Source organism: Theropithecus gelada, chromosome 19 (assembly GCF_003255815.1).
Source record: "Theropithecus gelada isolate Dixy chromosome 19, Tgel_1.0, whole genome shotgun sequence".
In the NCBI taxonomy this organism is placed as follows: domain Eukaryota; kingdom Metazoa; phylum Chordata; class Mammalia; order Primates; family Cercopithecidae; genus Theropithecus; species Theropithecus gelada.
The window spans coordinates 14,753,099-14,767,914 of record NC_037687.1 but is presented as its reverse complement, the minus strand read 5'-3'; the positions used below and the strand labels follow the sequence as shown (position 1 = coordinate 14,767,914).

At 58.2% G+C, this 14,816-nt stretch overlaps 2 protein-coding genes across 6 annotated transcripts in view; one reads left to right on the top strand and one right to left on the bottom strand.

The window, feature by feature from the left end:
* Positions 1–6,951, top strand: part of ILVBL (ilvB acetolactate synthase like) — a 12,093-nt gene extending 5,142 nt beyond the window's left edge. For all 4 annotated transcript variants that reach the window (XM_025366040.1, XM_025366038.1, XM_025366037.1 and 1 more), the window contains exons 7-16: positions 1,845–1,944; positions 2,411–2,508; positions 2,624–2,760; positions 3,923–4,057; positions 5,419–5,533; positions 5,620–5,789; positions 5,870–5,940; positions 6,033–6,104; positions 6,283–6,388; positions 6,500–6,951. In XM_025366040.1, the coding sequence (XP_025221825.1) occupies positions 1,845–1,944; positions 2,411–2,508; positions 2,624–2,760; positions 3,923–4,057; positions 5,419–5,533; positions 5,620–5,789; positions 5,870–5,940; positions 6,033–6,104; positions 6,283–6,388; positions 6,500–6,678 (1,183 nt within the window). In that variant the 3' untranslated portion in view covers positions 6,679–6,951. The remainder of the gene's footprint in view (positions 1–1,844; positions 1,945–2,410; positions 2,509–2,623; positions 2,761–3,922; positions 4,058–5,418; positions 5,534–5,619; positions 5,790–5,869; positions 5,941–6,032; positions 6,105–6,282; positions 6,389–6,499) is intronic.
* SYDE1 (synapse defective Rho GTPase homolog 1) lies at positions 6,942–14,590 on the bottom strand. Of its 2 annotated transcripts, none has more exons than XM_025366035.1 (8): positions 14,439–14,590; positions 12,567–12,908; positions 11,694–12,338; positions 11,315–11,529; positions 10,626–10,752; positions 10,272–10,432; positions 9,491–9,716; positions 6,942–8,360 (listed from the first exon to the last, which is right to left on the bottom strand). In XM_025366035.1, the coding sequence occupies exons 1-8, from the start codon at positions 14,524–14,526 to the stop codon at positions 7,957–7,959; spliced, it is 2,208 nt and encodes a 735-aa protein (XP_025221820.1). In that variant the 5' UTR covers positions 14,527–14,590; the 3' UTR covers positions 6,942–7,956. The 2 variants fall into 2 exon arrangements, with proteins under 2 accessions (XP_025221820.1, XP_025221821.1); XM_025366036.1 differs by having other exon boundaries at positions 12,567–12,707.
* Positions 14,591–14,816: the final 226 nt, after the last annotated feature.

Here is a 14,816-nt window from a genome sequence, read left to right as displayed (position 1 = left end):
CGGAGTCTCGCTCTGCCGCCCAGGCTGGAGTGCAGTGGCCGGATCTCTGCTCACTGCAAGCTCCGCCTCCCGGGTTCACGCCATTCTCCTGCCTCAGCCTCCCGAGCAGCTGGGACTACAGGCGCCCGCCACCGCGCCCGGCTAGTTTTTTGTATTTTTTAGTAGAGACGGGGTTTCACCATGTTAGCCAGGATGGTCTCGATCTCCTGACCTCGTGATCCGCCCGTCTCGGCCTCCCAAAGTGCTGGGATTACAGGCTTGAGCCACTGCGCCCGGCCGGGTTACAGATTAACAGCATCTCGAATACAGAACAAAACGGAGTCTCTTGTGTCTACTTCTTTCCATATAGACACAGGAACAGTCTGATCTCTCTTTCTTTTCCCCACACTCCTCGGCCTCCCAAAGTGTTGGGATTACGGACATAAGCCACCGGGCCTGGCCTGTTCTCTTTTTCCTCCTTTCCTTTCTCCTCTTCCTCTTCTTCCTATTTCTCTCCCTTCCCCTCAGTCCCTTCCCTTTGCCTGTCCTCGGCCCTTCCTTTCTATACATTTAGCGAGCAGCAGCCATGTGCCAGGTTCCAGGACAGGCACGGGGCATCACCAGTGGACAAGGTAGTCAGGTACTCCGGATGTGTGTGAAGCCCCTGAGGGTCAGCTCAGGCGTAGTGATTTTGTTCTATGGCCTCATTCTTTATTTTTTTGAGACGGAGTCTCACTTTGTCCCCCAGGTTGGAGCGCAGTAGTGCGATCTCAGCTCACTGCAACCTCCACCTGCCGGGTTCAAGAGATTTTCCTGCCTCAGCCCCCCAGTAGCTGGGATTGCAGGTGCAGTCCACCATGCCCAGCTAATTTTTGTATTTTTAGTAGAGATGAGGTTTCAATTCCCAGTCAGTCCCTCCCCTTCTCCTCCTCCTTGCCCCTCTCTCGGGCTGCCTCTCACAAGGCTATCTCTTACCTTGCCTTTTTTTTGTTTTGTTTTGTTTTGAGACGGGGTCTCGCTCTATCACCCAGGCTGGAGTGCAGTGGTATGATCGTAGCTCACCACAGCCTTGAACTCCTGGCCTTGAGCAGTCCTCCCGCCTGAGCCTCCCTTGCCTTTTCTTTACTTGCGGGGTTTCCCACGGTTCCATCCTTGGCTGCTTCTGTGCTGTCTCAGCCTGTCCTTGACAGTGAAAGCAGAGGCTTCTGGCTCTGAGCTCCGACTGTTTCCTGCCAATGCCCATGTGTCTCTCTTTGGCTGGATAGAGCGTCCCCTGAGGGCAGGGCTGGGCAGGATCTATCTTTGTGTCTCCAGGGCCCTGCACAGGTCCTTCAGGAAAGTTGGGGCCCTGGGGCCCAATGAGCAAGGAGACCAGAAGGTCCTGTTTAAAGTAGGAGAGGATAGTGTTCAGAACTCCCATGGATCGAGTGTTACGCAAAGCGCCTCATGACCTAAATGGACAGATCCTTGAACCTGGAGAGGGAGGTTCATATTTACATTGACAGAGGCAAGAAGCTCAGAAGGGTGAAGTCACTTGCCCTAAGTCGCACAGCTAGGAAGTGACAGAGCCGGGACTTGAGCGCACATCTGTTGGACCCACAGGCTTAATCCTGGCATGCTCAGCCTGCTTTCCTTGCTTCTGAGGGTCTACGTGGAGTTAGGGTGGACCCCAGAGGCTACTGAGGGGAAACAGGCTGCTGGAGACCTGGCCACCAGGGTTCGTCTGCCCCTGAGGTTTCTTACTCCCCATCCCTGTCCCCATGTCACTTTGCTCCTGGCTTTTCTCCTGGCCCCTCTCCTCCCTCAGATCCTGGAATCCTTGTAGTTCATTCTGGAAACTTGGTTCTTTCCCCTCCCTCTTGCAGGTATTTAGAGAATTACCTGGCCAACCTCTTTGCTGGGGCATGGGAGCCTCAGCCCGAGGGACCGCTGCCCCTGGACATCCCCCAGGCTTCCCCGCAGCAGGTGAATTACCTCTCTTTTTTTGTCTGAGGACCCTACCCAGCAGGGCCCCCTGACCCTCTCCCTGAGTCAGTATTGGGGCCTTGATCTTGGGTGCTCATGGCGACTCAAGGGTGGCCCTTTGGTTGGACGCGGTGGCTCACGGTGGTAATCCCAGCACTTAGGGAGGCCAAGGTGGGCAAATCACTTGAGGCCAGGAGTTCAAACTAGCCTGGCCAACATGGTGAAACCCTGTCTCTACTGAAAATACAAAAGTTAGTCAGGCATGGTGGCATGCGCCTGTAATCCCAGCTACTCTGGAGGCTGAGGCGGGAGAATCATTTGAACCTGGGAGGTGGAGGCTGCAGTGAGCTGAGATCACGCCACTGCACTCCATCCTGGGCAACAGAGTGAAACTGTGTCTCAAAAAAAACCAAAAAAACAAAAAAACATAAAAAGACAATTCTTTGAGCCCCACCTCTCGCCCCAGGTTCAGCGCTGTGTGGAGATCCTGAGCCGGGCCAAGAGGCCCCTAATGGTGCTAGGGAGTCAGGCCCTGCTCACCCCAAAGTCTGCCGACAAGCTTCGGTGAGAAGCCCCAGCCCTGCCCTTGTTTTCACGTTCCCAGTTCCCGGTCCTTGGGTGCTCTTGGGGAGGCGGGAGGCCCCGGCCACACTGACCTCTGCTCTGTCTGGACTCCTAGGGCTGCCGTGGAGACCCTGGGTGTTCCCTGCTTCCTTGGGGGGATGGCACGGGGGCTGTTAGGCCGCAACCACCCCCTCCACATCCGGGAGAACCGCAGTGCGGCCCTGAAGAAGGCAGATGTCATTGTCCTAGCAGGTGGGCCTGAGCCTCTTCCTTTCCCTCCTTCCCCCAGGAACCCCCTCACCCTGTTACCCAGCTTCACACAAAGGAGGATGAACATCTAGTGGGCACCTACTGTACTTGATACACATTTTCACATAGAGCGCTTTGAACCCTACCAGACACATAATAGGTGTATTAGTTAGCTACTGCCCTGTAACAACCATCCCCAAACTCAATGGCTAAAAATGCATTTCTGATTTCTCAAGACCCACCTATAAGGTAGGTGGTAGCTGTGGTTTTGACTGGGCTCATTTGTGAGTCTGCTCTTGGGTTAGGCAGGAAGGCAGCTGTGCTGATCCAGGCTGGGCTCACTCACCTGTATGGGGATCAGCTGGCCCTGCAGCTGGTCTGGGATGGCTTCAGCTGGGGTCATAGGGTTCTTCATCCCTGTCTCCATGGCCCTCTTGTTTCTCATCCTCCAGTAGGCTAGCCTGGGCCAGCCGACTTGGTGAAGGATGAGAAAACTATGGGGCTGGGAGAGTGTGGTTGTTCGAGAGAGAGAGTGGAGGCTGTGTGGCTTCTTGAAGTAGAGTCTGCAGGAATGGGGGAGGGGGTCCTGAGTCATCTGGAGGTGTCTTCACTCAGAGGTCTTGCAATTGATGCCAACTGTTGCTGGGGCTGTGGACTAGGGCAACTACACAGGCCTCTCCTTGTGGTTCGGGTTTCCTCCCAGCATGATGGCCTCGGGGTAATCAGACTTCGCAGACAGAGCACACTCCTTGGCCCCACCCAGGCCTCTAAGAGTGAACAAGAAACTGCATCTCTTCTGACCCAGCCTCGGGTGTCATGCTATGTCACTTCTGCCACCTGATTCAAGGAAAGGGGACCCAGGCTGCACCTCTCTCCATGGGAGGCATGTCAAGGTGACCTTGTACAAGTGGATGTAGGGTGGGAGATATTGTGGCCATTCTGGGAAAAGACAACCCGCCTCTGCCCTATCCTGTTGGCCAAAGCATGTCATGAGGCCAGCCCAGATTCAGGGGGTGTGGGGAGCTGCAAGGTCACTGCAGATGGCACAGGTGCAAGGAGACTCGGTGAGGAACAGGGAGTCTTTTGCATCCAGTCCACCACAATGGATCAAGTAAGGTAGAGGACATGGGGCCTCTACCCACTGTATTCCTGTCCTCCACTCCAGGAACCGTGTGCGACTTTCGCCTATCGTATGGCCGTGTCCTCAGCCACAGCAGCAAGATCATCATTGTCAATCGTAACCGGGAAGATATGTTGCTCAACTCAGACGTCTTCTGGAAGCCCCAGGAGGCTGTGCAGGGTGAGCCCCCTAATCCCCCCGTACACATATGCGCTCCTTCCGGTCCCTCTCCTCCTGGTTTCTGCTGCAGCTGGCTTGAACCTGGTACGGTGATCGAGGCCCAGACCTTGCCCTAGGGCGCAGCCTGTCAACCAGAGACAAATAGTTGGCCCTCAAACTGATGAATGCTTCTTTTTAAAATTTTTTTTAATTTTTATTTTTTAGAGAGGAGGTCTTGCTCTGTCACCCAGGCTAGAATGCAGTGGTGCGATCACAGCTCACTGCAGCCTCAAACTCAACAGGCTCAAAGCCATCCTCCCACCTCAGCCTCCTGAGTAGCTGGGACTACAAGCGTGCACCACCATGCCAGGCTAATTTTTAATTTTTTTTTTTTTTTTTTTTTGTGGAATCAGCATCTCACTATGTTGCCCAGGCTGGTGTCGAACTCCTGGCCTCAAGTGATCCTCCTGCCTCGGCCTCTCAAAGTGCTGAGATTACAGACCAGAGCTACTGCGCCCGGCCTAATCGATGCTTCTGTAGGAACAACAGATGGTGGGGTGGACACAGAGGGAGCTTGAAAACATGCATGTGATTACGTTCCCTCCCACACTGCCCACTGCCCTCAGTGTGCCCACTGCACACTCTTTGGCCCCTTAGCCTCTCTGTCTTCCTGCTGTATCTATGCCCTCCCCTTATTTGAGTCCCCTTGGACTTGAACTTGTTCATTGTTCTGAGGATGTTGACTCCTCTGCAGCCTAGGCGACAGGACGCTCTTGTGTTAAGCAGAGAAGTGGCACCGTTGAATCTGTGTTGGGAAGGTCCCCTCAGCAGCCGTGGATGGCAGGCCGGAAGGGGGCTGGGTGGAGGCCAGGGGGGCTGCTAAAAATGGCCAGGACAGAAACGAGGAGGCCTGAACTGGAGATGAACAGCGGGAGAGCCTCACCTTCTCGGAGCCTCCATTTGATCATTTGAAAAATGGGGTGGTGAAAAATACATCACAGGCTGTTTGTTAGTTCACTTCAGTAACGTTTGCCGTGCGCTTCCACGTGCCTGGATTTGAAAGATGTGCTTGGTGGATGTAGCTCTTTCCATTGTTTCCCAGGCAGAAGGAGGTAGAGGGAGGGGACGAGGCCAGCTTGGGTTTGTCACCTGCCTTGTGCTCCTTAACTCTTGTTTCTTGGGTCTTGACCTCCCTTTTCACCTGGGCTGCCCTCCCCTGGTTCTGGGGTGTTTCACCTGTTTTTTTCCTAGGAGCACCCCTGGCCTGCTTCCCGTGTGCCTGCTCGGATGCTGCTGCTGGCTTCCTGCTGTTTTGAGGCCTCTGGTGCTGGAAGAACAGGAGGAAGCCAGCTCCGCACAGCTGTGTCCTCTTCCTTCCCCAGGAGATGTGGGTTCCTTCGTGCTGAAGCTGGTGGAGGGCCTTCAGGGCCAGACATGGGCCCCAGACTGGGTGGAGGAGCTGCGGGAAGCTGACCGGCAGAAGGAGCAGACCTTTCGGTGGGGCCTGGGTGGAGTGGATGTGGGCAGGGGGTTCCCGGCAGACACTGCTGCCAGCGCTGGTGACCTTCGCTGTCCTGTTGCAGGGAGAAGGCAGCGATGCCTGTGGCCCAGCACCTGAACCCAGTGCGGGTGCTGCAGCTGGTGGAGGAAACGCTACCTGACAACTCAATTCTGGTGGTGGATGGCGGGGACTTTGTGGGCACTGCTGCCCATCTGGTACAGCCCCGTGGCCCCCTGCGCTGGCTGGATCCTGGTAAGGAAGGGCTCCCGCCAGGGGCAGTGGGCACCATTCATCTGGACGCCTTCACACCCACCTGCTCTTGGTCCTCTTAGGGGCCTTTGGGACTCTGGGAGTTGGTGCAGGATTTGCACTTGGGGCCAAGCTGTGCCGGCCGGATGCCGAGGTGAGGCACTGGAGTTGAGCACTGGAGTTGGGAGACTTGCTGCTCTCTGGGTCCTGATCCACCCTAACCATCCTGGGTCCCCTCCCCACCAGGTCTGGTGCCTGTTTGGGGATGGAGCTTTTGGCTATAGCCTCATCGAATTTGATACGTTCGTCAGACACAAGGTGACTGGGCTGGCCTGAGGGAAGCTTAGGGCCTGGGGTTCTGGGAGATGTCACCAGGGGTGGGCTGAGGTGGGGAGGGAGCCTCCTGTCTGGCAGAGGCCCTGTCCCTGTCTCTGTCCTCTGGCTGGCCAAGTCATGGGGCTGAAGGCTGCAGCCTGCCTTCATCTTCTTTCTGTAGATCCCAGTAATGGCCTTGGTAGGGAATGATGCTGGCTGGACGCAGATTTCTCGGGAGCAGGTGCCGTCTCTGGGCAGCAACGTGGCCTGTGGCCTGGCCTACACTGGTGAGGGGGCCTCAGCAAGGTTGGGAGGACAGGAGGCTGTTTCAGTCCCGGCTGGCTGCACGTGCGGTGGGCTGAATCCTTGCCACCATCTGACTTAATCTCCTCTTTCAGAGTATCACAAGGCAGCCATGGGTCTGGGGGCCCGGGGCTTGCTGCTCTCACGGGAGAACGAGGATCAGGTGGTCAAGGTGCTGCACGACGCCCAGCAGCAGTGCCGAGACGGCCACCCGGTAGTGGTGAACATCCTCATTGGGAGGACGGACTTCCGCGATGGCTCCATTGCTGTATAGGGCCTTGTGGGTCAGGATGCTTGGCTGCCTTCCTGCGGCTGGACTGTGTCCAGCTGGTTTGGAGTCTCATCATTGCTTGCCCTGGGCCTATCCCATGAGGCCTGATGACTCCACAACCTCCCTGAGGAGGGGATGGAGGGGTCAAAGCTCAGAGAGGCTCCCTTGTGAGCTCTTCGACCCTCCTCTCCACGGACCCAACTGTGCCCTTTGTCCCCTCTCTTACGGAGACTGAATAAACCACCTCTGGCCCACGTGGGCCCACATACTCAGTCTTAGAACCTGTGCATATTGATTTATTATCCACAAAGATGAAGGTGCGGAAAAGAAGAGGGAGACAGGAGGGAACCGTACTCTCCCACTGGAACTCTGGGGCCCACTGAGGCACCATTACGGGGGATTTCAGGGTAGCTGGGCACTGCCAACTGCATCCTCCTCTGTGGGCCCTGAAAGAGCCCCACACGCCTGCTCCAGACGTGTCCACGCACACCAGTCCTCACAGACACACACACACATGCATGGAGGCAATAAATATGTTCCGTACCAGACTGCCCCCAGCGTCACGCTTTGGGGGGCCCCTCTAAAAGAGAGGGGTTTAAGTGCTCAATTTTTTTTCAGGGGTGGGGATGAGGGGATGGGGATTGGAAAGGCCAGACTCTGTTATCTCCATTTGCTGACTAGAGGCCAATCGTGGGGTCTTCCCGGGAAAAGGGTGGGGGAAACCAGCTGTTTCTCCATAAGCCCCAGGCTGCCCCTGTGTCCATGCTGGAACCCAGGATAGGGGCTGCCTCCCACAAACAGTGCCTCATGCTAGTCCTTGTGTCGTCCAAGGGAGGGAGAAACAAGAGTGCAGTGCTCAAAGCTAATACTGATTTGGTTGGCAGCAGCAAGAGGGCCGACTAGAGGTGACTCACCACTCCAGGGTGATGCACACCGTAACTGGTGTTGACCCGGCCAAGGGGAGGCAAGAGAGGCCAGCCTAGCAAGCGCGAGAACTGCCTTTTTGGCAACAAAAGGGGAAACCCTTGGTGCTCAGGAAAGATGGTCACAACCTCTGGTCCCTAAAATCCCCAGTACCCAGACTTCGCAACTAGTGTCCAAATACTGGGCCCTGGAAACGGGGAATGAGTCTCAGCCATACACGCGACTGGTCCCATGGTAACTCCCTAACAACCAGGAGCTCGGCCTGAGCAACAGGTCTGACTCTCCTTGGTCACCAGGGCACCGCCTTCGCCACCGGGCACCCAGTTTTGTAACCGGGGTCCCGCCCTGCCCTCTGGCTCAGAGGCACACGTTGATTTGCTTGGAGAGCTCTCTCTCCAGATCCAGGATGAGGGCGTCGAAGTCTTTGAGATTCAGGTGCGGGTTGAAGGGTGCATCGAAGTCATCTTCGAAGTCAGCGGTGACCCTCGGCTCACCGACGTCCTCGTCCTCGTCCTCGCTGTCACTGCCCGTCACGTGGTCGTAGTCTGGCCCGGACAGGAAGTCCCGCCCACAAGACAGGAAGTCCCGCCCGCAAACGCTCCAGTCGCCGGCGTAGCGGTTGCTCGGGGGGCTCTCAGGGCCTCCTCGACCGCGGGGCCGAGTCACCACTTCGGGGTCTGCCAGCGGTAAGTGCAGAGGTGGTTGTCGTTTGGGTCGTAAGTACGGCGCGACATCTGGAGCTTCTCCGGGCAGGCGGGGATCTGAAGGGAGACAGGGCGGGTCATACACAGAGGAGACAGCCGACCTCTGATTGGCTGCTTAGGGAACTAGGCTCCTGATTGGCCTGTGGGAAGAGGCCTTCGACCGTTTCAGGGTTTCACCGGCGGAGCTAGAACTGGTTGCTTAGGCGACTAGACCTCTGATTGGCATGTCAAGAGGCAGGGCCTCTGACTGCATCAAAGATGGATAGCAGCAGGTGCCCTGGATCATGCCTGTAATCCCAGCACTTTGGGAGGCCTGAGGCAGGCGGATCACTTGAGGTCAGGAGTTCAAGACCAGCCTGGCCAACACCGTGAAACCCCGTCTCTATTAAAAATACAAAAATTAGCTAGGACTGGTAGTGCGTGCCTGTAATTCCAGCACTTTGGGAGGACTGAAGTGGGTGGATCACTTGAGGTCAGGAGTTCAAGACCAGCCTGGCTAACACAGTGAAACCCCCTCTCTACTTAAAATATAAAAATTAGCCAGGACTGGCCGGGTGTGGTGGCTCACGCCTGTAATTCCAGCGCTCTTGGAGGCCGAGGTGGGTGGATCACGAGGTCAGGAGATCAAGACCATCCTGGCTAACAAGGTGAAACCCTGTCTCTACTAAAAAAAAAATACAAAAATTTAGCTGGGCGTGGTGGCGGGTGCCCGTAGTCCCAGTTACTCGGGGGACTGAGGCAGGAGAATGAATGGCATGAGCCCTGGAGGCAGAGCTTGCAGTGAGCCGAGATCACACCACTGCACTGCAGCCTGGGTGAGAGAGAGCTCAAAAAAAAAAAAAAAAAAAAGTAAAGATGAATCTGCTCTGTGGGGCAAAGTGATTCAGTTTATAATCCCAGTACTTTGGGAGGCTGAGGCAGGAGGATGGCTTGAGATCATGAGTTTGAGACCAGCTTGGGCAGTATAGAGAAACCCTGTCTTTACAAAATAATAATAATAATAATAATAAAGACAAAACAGATAGATTGGTTGGATCTGAACTGGTTGCTGAGGCAACCAGGTACCAGTTTACTCCATGAGGGGACGTAGCCTGCTTCAAGCCCAAGACACTGATTGGTCCCCTAAGGTGGCATCACTGCAGCAGCCTGGCTCAGACTGGTGGTGCAGGTCCTGGGCATGAGCTCACCTGGCCAAGACTGCAGCAAGTAGTGCAGCACCTCGATGTGGCGCTTGAAGTCCACTGCACTGGCGAGGCCTGGGCCGGAGCTGCGGGCACGAGGCCTTGTGGGTGCCTGGCGTGCCGGCAGCAGCACAGGCCCGAAGCACACGGCCAAGTTCTGTGGGGTCATGCGATTGTAGGCATGGAAGGAGGAGACAAGGCGCAGGTGGTCCAGGAGAAGCGTCAGGGTGGCCTGGGAGAGGGTTGAGAGGATGTAAGTCAGACAAAGTCAGGCCCCTGGGGCACCTACCTGCAAGAGACTAAGGTGGCTAGAGTAAGGAAGCAGGTTCACAGTCTCATAGCTGGGATGTGGTCGGGTTAAGACTATTAATCATTAGGTATTAGTATTATGAGCCTATTTTGTTGGAGGGAAGACTGAAGCCAAAGGCAACTAAGCATTGGAAAGGCAAAGCTGCCATGAATCCCATTTTACAGATGAAGGTATTGAAGCACAGAGAGGGATGGAACTTGTCTAGGTTCCCTCAGCCAGGAACCTCCCTTGTAGGTTGAAAGACCAGCATTCAGCATGCATTTTTGACACATCCTGGCTGTGTGACCTTGGGTAACTCACTCAACTGCTTTGGGCCTCAGTTTCCAAATCTTTGAAGTGGGATGCTAATAGCACCTATTTCTTGGGGATATGATGCTGCTGCCAGCTCATGCCCATCGCAGGCCCAGCCATGGGTGGAACATTCTATTGGAATTAGCCCACTCTCAAGTCCCATCACTCCCACCAGGCCCAACTCACTCTTTCCACATCCGGCAGGCAGCTGAGAAGCCCTCGGGTGCCCTCAGTGGTGGGGGAAGCTCTGTTTGGGGGGTCCCGAGCCATGGCCTCCAGTACCACCTGATACAGGGGCTGGGTGATGAGCGGAGTGGGCAACTCTCGAAGATAATCCTTGAGGATGCCTGTGAACACAGGGCCCCCTCTGGTCAGGGCACCACTGGCTTTTAAGGCCAAGGAGGGGCACAGACAAGGGGGAAGAGGAGGTGGGTGAAAGCAAGGTCAGATAGGAGAAGTGAGGTCCCAGAGGAGCCCCAAGGCCTTGAAGTGAGGCCTTGAATGGGGGTGAGCAGGCAGAGGAGAGGGGGCCATGCTGACCAGTGATGACATTGATATCGGGGTACAGGTCCTCAGATAGGCAGACCGCTGCACTGTCCCGCTCAAAGGCATCCCGAAGCTCTTTCTTCACTGCTGCTGAACCACATAGACGGTACAGTCCCACTACCTGGAGGCGGGAAGAGAGAGTGAATATCTTCCTGCTGGGGCCACAGACTAATCGGCCCAGTGGGGTGAGCACTGGAATTCTGGGCCACGGCAGCAATGGACACTGGGGGCTGGGAGGTTGGAACTACCTTGACAACCTGGCCTTGTAAACCCTCTGCTTGGCTCCCACCTCCTCTGACTTAGGAAACTCTGATGCTTCTTCCAGGAAGCTTTCCATGACTACCCCAGGTTTTGTTTTAAGCTCTCCCAGACCCTAGGTACACCCCCGCCCCACTCTAGTCCCAGTTAGTTTTACATTTGTGAAAGACTAGAGTCGTATCTTTTCCCCCATCAGACTCTGAGCCCCAGGAGGGCTTGGATCCTGTTATTAAATCGATGGATGACCCATGGGTTCTGCCCAGGGTGCTACAGTCAAGGGGGGGCCTTCTGCCTTTGTCTAGGCTGGGATTGGAGCTAGGAATGGCTCAGGCCTGGGGTAGGGGTCTGGCATCTGTACATAGGGTGTCCTGAAGAGTGGGTCTGAGGTCTGGGGGCCAGAGGGGTGGAGTGGGGTGGGTGCTTACCCGCAGCCCTCGGCGCTCGATCTGCCCAACGCACTTCTGGATGATGAGGGGCACCTGGCCGGGGGGCCGCTCCCGCTCCACCAGCAGTGGCAGGGGCAGCCCGAAGACGCGGGGCTCAGCTGTGGCAGGGGCTTCCTGCTGCTCCGACAGGGTCAGCTTGGCATAGAGCAGCCCCTGGGGCTCTAGGCGCACGGCCAGCTGTTGGGCCTGGCACCCTGAGGATACAAGGGCCTGAGCCGGGTACTCTGAAGCTTCATGTACCCCCCGGCCTCCCTACTCCAGGTCACACCTTCTGCCCGGAGCCCCCTAGGCACTCTGCGGGGGTGGCGGTGGGGTTTGGGGGTCCCTGCCCCTCCTCCCCTGCAGCCACATGTCCTACCTCGGAAGACCGTGGGCAGCAGCACGGTGCCCTGGGCACAGGGCCGGTGCCTTCTCACGCCAGGGTCCCATGCAAGCACCAGGGCGCGCAGGAGCCTGGCGGCCTCCAACTCCAGGTGGAAAGTGTGGTCCAGCCGCAGGAAGTCCGGCCCCCCTCGCAGCGGCCCTGTTCGGGCCCGGGCCTCCCCATCCACTTGTAGTAGGCAGCAGAGGTCTCTGGGGGTGGCCCCTGGCGCTGGCCGCAGCCCTCCGAGACCGTACAGGTGCAGGCTGAGGCGGCCCCAGAGTGCAGCCGGGGGTGCCCGGGCTGTGGGACCCACCTCGTAGGGCCGGAAGGAGGTGGGCGACGGGGGCCCAGCTGGGCGCTCCGGTGAGTCTCCGTCGCTGAGGTAACCGGCCCTCGGGCTCCGGGTGCCCCCGGGCCCTGCTGCCCGCCCGGGGCCCCCCACGCTGCTGTCCAGGTGGTAGCGGCTGATGACGGAGCCCGCAGGGGCAGCCCTCTCGCGCTCCCTGCCAGCCCGGGGGCCTCGCAGGCTCAGGCGGCGCCGCAGTTCCGGCAGCTTCTTCATCTTTATGGAGAGGCGCCTGGCGGGGCCCGGGGACTTGGTGCGGGAGGCTTTGGCTGGGGGGCTGGCAGGGGCTGCACCTGTGTGGAGAGCAGACCTCAGGGTCCAGGAACCTGGGCTTAGGGGAGGAGGGTGAGGCTGGTGCTTCCCTGGGGAGGGGCTGTGAGGTTGGTGTTTCCCTGAAGGGAAGGGGTGTGAAGCTGGTGCTCCCCTGAAGGGAAGGGGGTGTGAGGCTGGTGCTCCCCTGAAGGGAAGGGATGTGAGGCTGGTGCTCACCTGGGGGAAGGAGATGTGAAGCTTGTTCTTACCTTGGGGGGCCAGGCCCTCTGGCTCAGCTGAGCCTGGCTGTGGCCCCGGGGGCTCAGGTGCTGGAGGTCTGGGGTCTTCCTCAGGGATGGGGTTGTACCAGATCTCGCCCGCGGGCTCTCCACTGCCAGGTACCCCAGGCCCTAAAGAGGTGTCCTCAGCTGGCTTGGCCCCACCCAGCACCCATCGGCGGCTGCTGGGCTCCAGGCTTTGCAGGTAGGCCCCCCGTGCAGGGCTCCTTGATGCCTCAGGGCTGGGGGGCCCCTCTGCTCCGGCCTGGGACCCTTCGGGAGCCTGGGGCTCTGGCTCTGGAGGGCTGGGCTCTGGGCGCTGGGCTGGGCGGCCTGGTGGAGAGCAAGGGGAGTGAGACCCAGCCCCTCACTTCCTGCAGAGCAGCCCTGTGCAATTGATCAGTGGGTGGGATGCTGTGTACAGCCCTGGCCCGCCCCTGATAAGTCACTGTTCCTTGGATCCTGCTCTTTTGGTTGGAATAGGCAGCCACAGGCTAGTGATCTCGGTTATCAGCTTAGAGCGCCCCCTACTCAATCCCTGACATCCCAAAAGGGGACTCCCTCCCTGCAGCCTCAGGGTTCTAAGTCAGGCTTCCTGGGGCCCGTAGGTACTGCGTTCCAGTCTCCACTTCCTCTCCCCTCTCAATAACTGTGGCATGGAGCTTTGCACTTGTGTGGCCTTGGGCAAGTCGCTTCCCTCTCTGAGGCTCAGTATCCTCCTGTGAAATGGGGGGATGTGATTTCCATGTCCAGGGAGGCTTCCAGGAGCCTTCTGGAAAAGTACACAGCCCACAGCAGCCACTATGTGCTCAGGAGTGAGGAGCTGGGTTCTCTATTCCCTGCAGCACAGTCACTCCCAGTCCCCTGCCCTTTTTACCCTCCCTCCTGTCTTCCAAACTCTGTCGCCATCCTGGGATGGGCCCTTGTCCTTCAGCCCAGGCCAGGCCCCCCAGGCTTAATGCCTTGGGACTTCCCCTTCCCTCCCTCCTCTCCTCTCTCATGTCCTGGGCTGTTTCCTGTGTGTGTTTGTGTTTGGGCATCCCTGTCCCTTCTCCCTGCCCTGGGAACCTTGGGAATCTTTGGGAAAGCCTGGGGGGAAGGGGCACATCCATGGAATGGTCTGGCCTTCCTCCTTTAACTCCTTCCTTTCTGGGTCCCCCTATCCCACGCAGCTGTTTCTCTAAGGTCTTTACTTGCTACCCTGCTGAACTCCTCCTCTGGTCACCTCCGATGTCTACCCTCTAGGGTCTCTATTGGTAGCAAAGCCCAAAGAGCTGTTTAAGTCACTGGCCCTGGGCACATTACCCCATTGCTCCGTGCCTCAGTTTCCCCATCTGTATAAAGGGCACAGTTTCCTGGGGCTAAGGCAGGCGCAGTTGCAGTCACCGGTTAGTAGGTGGGAGGTAGAGGGCGGCAGCTACTCTGATTGACGGGCCGCCCCTCTCCTTTGCAGGAGTGCACTCCTCATCTCCCATCCTGCGCCTCCAGGGCTTCCGATGCCCCTTGCCCAGCCTGACTGGGCCCCAGTGTCCCGGCCTCCCAGCCCCTCCTCCCCTCCACCCTCCAGGCCCTCAGTCGCAGCCCCATTTCCTGTCGTGGGCGAGGCCCCCTCCTGGGCCTCCCAAGGAGCCCGCAGCGCTGGCATCCTCGGCCAGCTGCACATAACGGTCCGTGCCCCCCCTCCCTCCCAGTCCCTTCCTTCCAGGACCCCTACCCTCCCCTGGCTGGAGGTACCGCAGTCTGCAGCGGGGTGCGGGGGGCTCCCCCTGATCCCCCCCACCGTCTGTCTTCGGGGCCCTGGGACCCCGCTCCTAGGCCGGGCGGGGCTCGGCGCCCTCTCTTCCCCCACGGATCTCTGCTCACCGCGCTCCTTGGCGTCCGACTTTTTCCGGGGAAGTTTCTCCCGGCCCCGCAGGCGGGAGAAGGTTTTCCTGAGTAGCGGCTCGGCCATGCTGCGGCCCGGGCCGGGCCGAGCCGAGTGCGCGCCCCGGGCTCCGGCCGCGCCGCCCCGCGCCCTCCCCGCCCCGCCCGGGCCTCCCCGCCCGCCCCCCACCCCGAGCCAGCAGGAAGCGCATTCCGGGAATGCTTGGCCCAAACTTTTTTTTTTTTCTTTCCCTTTCCCGCGGCCTGAGCGGGCGATGCTGGGAGATGTAGTTGCCTGAGGCCGGGAGGGGATGGAATGGGGGCTCCGGGTGCCCGGATCCGCTCCAGCTTCGATGGGACGTGACGATCCCTGGTCTT

What these genes read in the sequence shown, in the direction of transcription:
- SYDE1 (XM_025366035.1), bottom strand. Translation starts at nt 14,526, where the DNA reads ATGGCCGAGCCGCTACTCAGGAAAACCTTCTCCCGCCTGCGGGGCCGG. An exon ending in GTCGGACGCCAAGGAGCGCG is followed by an intron (nt 12,909 to 14,438) that starts GTGAGCAGAGAT and finishes GCTCTCCACCAG; the next exon opens with GCCGCCCAGCCCAGCGCCCA. An exon ending in CGATATCAATGTCATCACTG is followed by an intron (nt 10,433 to 10,625) that starts GTCAGCATGGCC and finishes CTGTGTTCACAG; the next exon opens with GCATCCTCAAGGATTATCTT.